The 9,732-nt window shown below is 49.1% G+C and overlaps 1 protein-coding gene; it reads right to left on the reverse strand.

Annotated features, from left to right (window-relative positions):
* Positions 1–4,124: 4,124 nt before the first annotated feature.
* GSTUM_00004624001 (uncharacterized protein) lies at positions 4,125–6,820 on the reverse strand. XM_002836278.2 has 4 exons: positions 6,516–6,820; positions 5,846–6,463; positions 5,441–5,792; positions 4,125–5,366 (listed from the first exon to the last, which is right to left on the reverse strand). Exons 2-4 carry the CDS (start codon positions 6,228–6,230, stop codon positions 4,364–4,366), a joined length of 1,740 nt encoding a protein of 579 aa, XP_002836324.1. The 5' UTR covers positions 6,231–6,463; positions 6,516–6,820; the 3' UTR covers positions 4,125–4,363.
* Positions 6,821–9,732: the final 2,912 nt, after the last annotated feature.

Raw genomic sequence — 9,732 nt, forward strand, 5'->3', positions numbered from 1 at the left:
GTGCACCCAAGGTTCATCACTGACTTGGATAGAGCCTGGCAAAATTAGCAATTAGGACACCTAGTAAATGGGGGGAATGTAGCACATACCTTCACAATAAATATCGTATACTCCCGCTTGAAGGGGCACCTCCGTTCTGGATACGATGTGGTTCAACATCCTCTCTTGAACACGTATCGGACTCACTCCAACGACAAGTAAGATTCCGAGAATGTCCAGAAAGTTTGTCTCAGTTATAGACCCATTCTGGACAAGCCCTCCAAGAACCTCGTCAGGATTGGTAGCATCATAAAATGAGACATTGCGTGGGAGAGAGCGATTTAGAGACATCGTTGGTATTGGTAATTGTCGTAAATGGAACCCTTGGAGTGACTGGAGAACCGGCGTAGGAAAGAAGTCGAGATATCTCCGCTGCGTATGTTGCCAAATACCGCTTAGAATAGGCGTGGTGGGCGAGATAAATTTTTGCGGAGCTCAGAGGAGGCTGGAGTGTGATCTCGCAAGCTTGGTTGTTTGCAAGAAGTGGGGTGGCACTGATGATATATCCTGGCGTTACCCGGCATCCCTATTTCCAAACTAATGAAATTCGCCGCCGATCACGTGTTAACACCTAATTGGAGACCATTTCTCTAAAGGACGTTAATGTTGTAACAAAATTCGTCATATGCAGCCCTAACCGTAAAGTCTCATACCCTTCCAAGTAGCCCTAACACCCGGTTGGGTATCATAACAAGACGGAGATCAACAAACATTTTAAATGTAAAATCTCCTGAAATCCACTATCTCTGGCTACTATGAAATCTCCGGATTCTGAGTCAAACCCTCCTGAGAAGAATTGCCGTTTTCCCGATATGGTATAATATTGGCCCCTTTTGACTTGTTGCATCTCATTAACTTATATTCCCGATTCCGTTAACCCGTCACACTAAACCCATCATGGGCTGCCGGGCGGATTTCCGCTGATAATCTGATAGTTGATTTCAAGAGTACTCGAGTGGGAAAGTCTGGCGAATGAGGCTCACAGGATTTATATGTGGTTGGCGGTCGAGTCTTCGTTAGCAGTTTTCCTACCCCCCGGAGTAATGGGTTATCACTTGTGTGTTTCGTATGCTTTCTAAGGGCAGTGAATGTATGGCTTCCTGCTAGCCAAGCAGAACTACCATGAAAGGAATCTCCACATTTGTCTCGGGTTTGCCGGTTCGGCGATTCTAGGTGCTCGCAAGGGGTTTACACGCATAGCTAAGTGGTAGTAGAGGGTCTATTTCTCTTGCCACGAAGATCATACCATCACACCCCACATTGATAGCTAAACTATAAAGCATCCTTTCTATTCCCTTAAGTTATACTAATCTTTCTTGGATTGAAGTGGTTGCCTTAGGAAACCACTCGCAACCCAGCGGCTATCTCCAACCCCAATCTCTCTAGCGCATATGGACCGGCAAGGACCTCACCCACACTATCGGTCCCGGGTAGAAAGTCGTGCTCGAGGATCTATTTCCCTGCTCCTCTGATATTCGCAAGGACGGATTGGCGGAAATGCCATCTTAGAAGGCTGTCGGAGACTCGGTGTGGATCATCGGGATTTCGGCATACGGGATCAAGAGCTTTACCATCGTAGCCATACGTATCGACGGTAAACACAACTACCTTGTAGCCGTCATCCGGGTTAACATGAGGTACCAGTCGAACATTGCGTGCACTCCTCTACGGAGAAGAAACCCGTTTTGACGCGAGTTGATCTTGGAGGATCCAACAGCATCGTCCATGTCTGTGATCCATCGTCCATAATCATGTTCAATCCAGTAGCTTTCGTGTTTGAGGGGGAAGACATGGGCCGCCTCGAAACCGGTCCAGTCATTGGACTGGATAAGGACTTCAGGATTTGATACTCCCGAAATAACGCATTTTCTGTCGCGGTTACGGATATCATTACGGAAGTTATCCTCTCTGCCAGAGATTGCATGAGTAATCACCCGGTGTACCCAAGGCTCATCACCGACTTGGCAAACAAAACCTCCCGTACTGCTGATGCTCGCCAAACTGCCCCAACACGAGCAAACCCACCTGCCCCCCCAGCCATGGAGGACCCTCTAGGAACTCCCGTTCCTGATCAATCCGTCACATATGATCAGGCTGAGCATTTATGGGAGGAAATGGAGGCTTTGGAAGTTGGTAGTGACGAAATTGGGGACAGTAATAGTAGGGAAATTGGGAGTGCAATTCGGGTCAGGGGGAGGTGTTGATTTCCCCGGAAACCATTCTTCTTTTTTATTTCAAGCTTGAACAAAGCCATATTGGGCATGGGCCAATTGTTTTTCATTCTTTTCTATCATTTAATGTTTAATGTTTTCGTTTTTTCAACCAGGGGAGGTGCTAAGACCCCCTCAGACAATGTCGGAGATTGCGCCATCAGGGGGTGAGCCGGATCCGTGTCGTGAGCCGCTTCCCCGTAAATCACGTTAGAACTATCATATCCCGATATCACATGATCCTCTGTGATCCCTTGAGCCTCAACTCCAACAATGCGCAAACCCCCATATGCCTACCGGCATAGGATGTGAGAAGAACAAAGCCGCATGCCCTATAACAATCTCTCTCCTAGCCGAATGCCCGCAAATCTGCATATCCGCATGTCTGCATATCCGTCTTCTGCGCAACCCCATGCCCCATGCGCCGCTATCCAACAGAATCAAGATAGAATAGATTCCTACTGTGAAGCTCAGCACCAGTTTCACCTTTGATACGGTAGTGGCGAATACATAAATTGCTTGTCGGCTTTACTGAAAGTCTTAAAAATAATTGATGAGGAGGTAACGATCAGCAATGAGGATTACACAGAAGAGCTGAACTGTCTAAGCGGAGACTCAGAGCTGGTGTTAAGCAGTGTCCTGAACTGTAAATGGGCCTACTGGGATGGTAGGATGTGGGTAGGGACTATAGGATATAGGTAAGGACCACACAGACGGCAGGTACATACCGGTATTAGGAACGGCAGCTGGACACATGTGAAAACAAAGGGGAGGAGGACGGCCGGGGACTATTAGAAGTATTACCTCAATGTGATGTGTGGTAGTGTAGATATGTTCGGCCAGTCACCAGGCTACTTAGGATGCGGAACGAAAAAATAACCGAAGTCATTAATGTATATTCTCCTAAGCCATTGAGGCGATGGATATTTTCGGGGGAGGGAATGGAGTCCCACACCCGTGGCCGGTTCTGATCCAAACGATTTAGCGCCTGCGAATTCTCAAAAAGGTGGCCTTTCCACACCGGATGTTTCCACTTTTGACAGGGACTTGGGAAAATTCTTGATGGATCACCTGGACGGTCATGTGACGAGTATGTTCCAGACAAGCGACACCTCCTCTGACGGTGAACCTCTTCAGTAAATAAATAAATAAACTAACTTTCGCTCAGGCTACCCCCTCCTTGCCGGAAGTCCTTGGCCTACAGGGATGTATCCGGTCGTGCGATGCACTTACGCCGGTAACCTCAACGACCAAGAGTTCATCTGGGCAGGCCTTTACAATCACCATTTTTCTTTCTTCCACCTTCCTTCCATCTCTCACCATCGCTTTTATTCTAACTTTTAAACAAACTTCCTCCAACAATTTTTCTCCTACTTACCTCCCCCCCTTCACCCTTCACCCTTACCTTTATTTCTCATTCTCAGCCCTTCTACTATTGGGGGACCACCAGTCTTATGTTAGCATTTCTCATAGTATTAATTCCCGGATGAACACCCAGGAATCAGGTGTGAACTCGCCTGTGCTAGGAGAAATGGGAAGGAAAAGAGCAAGAGGGGGAGGGAAAGATAGTACGGATTGGCCAACCGTGCTGCCTTCCCCCACCCACTCATGCTCAACGTACTTCTACAATCACAAAGACTTGGAAGAACTACCTGATGGGGGAGGGACAGAATGTGAAGGACCCTTTTTCTCATGTCCCTCTTTCTTTGGATCTACAAGCATTTGCCTCTGTAGCCCAGTCATTTTAAAGGTATGAGAAAAGCATGATTGCTTCCAGATGAGAAAGAATCTAACAAACTCCAGTTGCTGGTGTCTAGAGTTTTGTCCGAGGCAAGGAATGAGTTAGTCCTTTAACTTTGACGCAGATAATGCGAATGAGTTAAAAAGAGTAAACGCTCCTCTACAAGTTATCTCTACATACTATCTCTACTTATCAGGTATGAGAAAAGCGTTGGTTCATAATGTGAAAGGGGCTAACAAACTCAAGTGGCTAGCAATAAGGGGAAACGACTTTCTATACATACATAGCCCAGGACGACACCAAACAAATACCCCTACTGGGCACTCAACTCTAGACCTTTTCCTTCTTGGTAAGCAACACGCGGTAACAGAAATCAATCGCTAGCCTCATAATCATACTCATCCCCTTCCCCCTCCTCGACCACTTGGCCATCAATGCCCACCGCTGCCATACAATACTCACCAAATACCAGTCTAAACTGCCTGAGATTTAGTTTTTTGCCCGAGGGGGAAACCGATGCAGAGTCAGGAATCCGCTGTGCTTTGGAATAGTCATCTGCCCGGTCTTCGGGAACAACAAAAACGAAATCGATGTTCATAATTGTTTTTGGTAAACATTTCAGAAGCTGCGCCACCCCAAGTGGCTTTATCTCATGCTTCTTGGCCAGTGTGATTTGGAACAAGAGCAATGTTTCCACATCACTAAACATAAGCCCATCCACAGATGGATAGTTGCGGCTATAAGGGAGAAAATAATGATGGACAACTGCAGGGTTGATTCCGCGACCTCCAAGTCCCTGGACCTGTTCGCTCAAATTGCCCCCCGTAGTGAAGTATCTCGGTTGGCCCGATTCGCTCTTGGTGGAATGGAATTGGAGGGTAGCCACTGTGCTGTCAAGGACAGGCATTTGGTCTGCTTCAAAGGTACCACCTCGAAGGAGCCAGTCATGCACATACCCTTCAAAGAACCAACCTGCAGCAGTTCTCAAGGCGGGGTGACGGGAAAGGCACTTGAACGTCTCGAAACAGCCATGTTGTGAGTGTTTCTGGGCTTTTTCATACACCCGATAGCCAATCCATCGTGTTATTATTCGTGCTGTATAGGAGAATCCACCCTCAGTAGGATCCATAATAGCCATTTTGTGTGATGAGCCTACAAGGACAGCATGCTCAACCGTCTCGCGCCCACCACGGGCAACGAACTTCGCTATTTCACGATCTACCTCCCTAAGGTAGTTTTGGAGAGTTTCGTTATATAAGTTATCGTCGCTCACATCAATCGATTCAAGGCATGTACGAGCGACAGGGCCGAGGCAGGTATACGTGGTGAAGAGTTTATTAATCTCGTCTTGGCTGGGCGGGTTCTCAGCTTCCAAGCTATAATACGGAGATCAGCAACCATATCAAAATTTTCTTTGGTCTCCATCTGGTCACAAGGAAGGGTTCTTTACCAGTACGCAGCAAAGATTTCTGGCCATGGCCAATTTCTCATGAAATATAAGCTCACTCTGCGGTTCTTGTGCCATCCCTGACATGCTCTCACCGTCTCTGGAGATGCGGCAAACACTACAAACCATCCCGAATTCCTATCATGCCAATGGCGGCCGTGCAGAGGCTCATCAGTCAATACCCATAGTTTTCGCTTCTTCTCTTGTGTCAGCCGAGATAGCGCCTGCATGCTAGTCTCTTCCCCAGCTGAGTCTTCGTCGAATAGGAAACACATGTTGTCGTTTATCCTGTATATGGTGGGAAGGGAATCATGCAGTCTGCGTACTAGAAGATAGGAGAGAAGATAGGTTTTTCCTATCTCAGAGTTAGAAGTCTTGCCAAACATGATTGGAGGAGCAATAACTAACCTACACCAGGCTGACCTGAGAGTTCACAATCTAGCCTGCAACGGGCGGTGGGGTTCTCCCGGTGGCGAGCCCCCGACCATCTTCTCCCCTCAACTTCTATTAACCTATTGCGCACCGCATCGTACTCGGACCGAACCAGTAACTTGTGGACTCCACAGGGTAAACGTGAATCAACAGCCACTATCCGGAATAGCTGGTCCTGCCGTTTCGACTTCAATGAACTATGGGGGTTGAAGCTGCTGCTGCTTGCGGTCGATTCCAAGGGGATTTTGTATCCAGGCCGGATACCATAGTTTGCAACAGGAACATTCACTGTGAACTCCTGGACAACGGGGGATAACTTTCCCCACAACTCGTGGTACAGATCTTGCATATCTTGCTGCATCGTGTTTATGGTATTTGAAAGGTGTGTCCCTGAATTTGGTGAACTGTAGACTTTTAAGGACTTGTTCGGTGATGGAAGTTGAAGTATGGGTTGTAGCAAGAAGGGTGTTGCCAACGTGATAGAAGTTGAAGAATGGGTTGTGGCAAGAAGGATGTTGCCAACGTGGCCATAGTATGCCAAAATCCGTAACAAGCTACGTGTCGCAACCAAATCTCATTTTAGCGGCTCTGAGACTATACTTTAATGAGTTTACTGAGTCTAGTCCAAAAGAAGTCATCTCCTTACATATCCTCAGCCCCAACCGGGGTCCTTACGACTACCAAGGTGTTAAGCGGGCTACCGCTGCTATAATGACTGACGAGCGGAAAGAGATTGTTCAAGAGTCGGCTGAAGAGTTTAAATTGGATGGGCTGTGGAGTGAGGATTGGAATGCAGGCGGACAGGGCAAGGAGATAGAGATACAGGATTGATGATCCTGTGGAATCTTTTGTTTTTCTTTATATAAAAGCCTATATTGTGCTTGCTTTGGTTTTTTTTGTAGTGGTCCGCCATAGCGCTTGAGCAGGGTGTGTAGAAGAGACTCGTGAGTGTGGTCCTGAAGGATTATGTAGTAAATGGTGAGAGGCGGCTGCCCCTGATTAAATACCTTGTGGTCGTGTTCATGATGTAAGGCCAAAGGAGGTGTGAGTGGCACTAGCTGCCCCGGTTAGGCTTTGGGCTGCCCCTCAGCGATCACTGAGCTCTTGGCGAATCGCCCCCCCCGTCCAAATTGAAAGACCGCCGTTCTCCCCCTACCTTGTGAGCTCCTACTGTAGCGAGGTGTGTGACTTCGCGTCCTGTTGGCGTGAGATGGAAGCTGATTCGAGGTGTGTCAAGGACATCCAGGTGACCCTGGCACCACTGCCGAGTGTGAATAACACTAACATGAGGTAGGTGACCTATCACAAAGTCGGGAGCAGGCCTGAATATGGAGTGAGGTACTTTGGTCAGGCGTAACACACACCAGTGTGGCCTGCCCGCACAATCCTTCAAAGCTGACGAGGTCACAAAGCAGCGTGCTCACGATCGCTATTTGCCTGCCCCTTCTACACCTGTGCCAGGTGTGAGTGACGATAGGGCTAGTGGCCCGACGGGGTGTAACCGAGATAGTGGCGTGCGAAGGTGTGTGATCAACCCTAGGTCCAGTAGGCCGGACACTGGATTGGGTGTTGTCGACACCCATACTTGGTCACAAAGCCGGGCAGTGGCACACCTATTGAGGGGTCACCTGAGATGTGTTTAATATATGCCAGTGAGCTGTAGAGCAGTCTGGTGACGGGTATGAATGAGTCCTCTGTGTGGTATGACCTACTTTATCGCATGAGAGCCTGACACTGTTTGAGGATGTCATTGACACTTATAATAGGCAGGCATGTAGCGATCGCACACCCTACTTTGTGACCTCGCCAGCTTTGAAGGACTTTGCGGGTAGGCCACACCAGTGTGTGCGAAGGCCCTATGCCTGACCCTAGTAGTAGGTATGTCTGACCTGACACCATCTTGGGGTGTCATTGGTACTTGTACGCATCTTAGGTGTGTCACCGGCTGAGAGTGTCATGACCGGCGAGGGGCCTGGCACTAGGGCTGGGTGTGAATCACACTCTTTTGAGGTGTGTCCGTTTGATCATCCGGTTTTGGGGACATTGATACTAATACTAGTACTACTTGTGTGACTGACCATAAATTGGCACTCATCATGGGTGTATTGCTGGCCGCGAACTTCGTGGACAGCGGGTGGCCTTGCGCTGTGGCTGTAATAGTTCTTGGACCGGCCGGAGGATTGACACCGGAACTCGGGTGTGAATGACACCCATTTCCAGTGTGATTAGTCGCAAGGCTAGCAAGCGAGTGTGACACAGGTATAGGGAGTCATTAACACTAATACTGGGTGTGCGACCTAGTTAAGGCCAGCTGATCTGACACCAGTTTAGGGTGTAATTAGCACTCATCCTAGGTGTGTGTCGCTGGCTGCCAGCTTCATGGCCAGCGGGAGGCCTGGCGTTGGGTATGAATGAAACCCAGTTGAGGTGTGGTCGACTCAGGCCGGCCGGCTTGACACTGGCGCCGAGAGTGAATAACGCTCTCCTGAGGGTATTTGCTCTTAAGGCAACCGAGATTGACACCTATTTCAGGGGTCGCTGACACTAATACTAGGTGTGACCGATCATAAAGCAGCCTAACACTACTTTAGGGTGTTATTGGCACTCATCCCGGGTGTGTGTCGCCGGCTGTCAACTTCATGGCCAGCGGGAGACCTGGCACTGGCGCTAGGTATGAATAACACCCAGTTGAGGTGTGATCAACCTGACTGGCCAGCTTGACACCGGTGCCGGGTGTGAATGACACCTGCTCGAGGTGTGCCGGACTTAGGGCCAGCCGGACTGACACTGCTTTGACACTTTGTCACAATTATGGCAGCGTGCTGGGTGGATATGATGCTTCCGTGAGGTGTATGCGACCATATTGTGAGCCTAACACGGCAGCTGAGTGTCAGTGTCAGTGACACCACTACATGGCATTATTGACACATATGATGATCTGGCGGAAGGCCTGACACCACCTGAGGGTGTGGGGAGTGCTCATGTTAGGTAGGTGACTGATCACAAAGTAGGCAGCCTGACGACTGGTGGGTGGGAACACCAATGGGTGCCGTGCCGCTGATATGGAAATGGGCTTTACAGAGCTGCTCAGTGTATCTAACACGCTCCTCAACATGGGGTTGGGCACAGGGTGACCGGTACCAGTATCTGTGAAGTGTTATTAATGGCCTCACAGGCCACCTGGACATCCCGCCGCTGGAACAGACGCGCATTGGTAGCTCTGTACGAGGGAGCGAGCGGTAATCAGCACAGCACAGTTACCACAGCCCACCTCAGGCTGAACCTTCTGGATCCTTCCACTGCTGTCTCCCATCTAGGGTAGAGCTCATCGTCTACACCATGAACATTTGGCGTTTCGTTTTGGCGAGCGATAGTCTACGATCGCGACGGTGGACCGGTGATTTTTGATCCAACACAGCTGCCAGGTGTGCAGGTACGGGGGAGTCGAAACAATCTATCTCGCGAACACTACGCTTATGCGGCTTTTGCAGTCATCGTAGCACTCTGATCCGTTGGCGAATAATGGTACGATCATGTAGAGACCCCTGGCCAAATTCCCTATATGACATTCCGGAGTGAATGATCACTAGTCCGCGATCAGTTGGACATCTTGTTATGAGGGTGACGTGAGGGTCTAATCGTGTAGTAGTAGATATAAAGGCTAGGTGAATACGTGGAGGCCGGTAGTGGTATCTTGGCAAGAGTAACAAAAGTAACTGTCAATATCTGAACCTTCGCACTAATCCATTGAGCCTCTGAACTCTCCGCAAGACTCCCGAAACCTCCGCAATTCCCTGAGCCGATATCTAACTAGCCTCCTGCAACCCCCGAACCTTCCACAGCTCTGTCCTGCACCTACCGGT

This window comes from Tuber melanosporum, assembly GCF_000151645.1.
Source record: "Tuber melanosporum whole genome shotgun sequence assembly, scaffold_14, strain Mel28".
In the NCBI taxonomy this organism is placed as follows: domain Eukaryota; kingdom Fungi; phylum Ascomycota; class Pezizomycetes; order Pezizales; family Tuberaceae; genus Tuber; species Tuber melanosporum.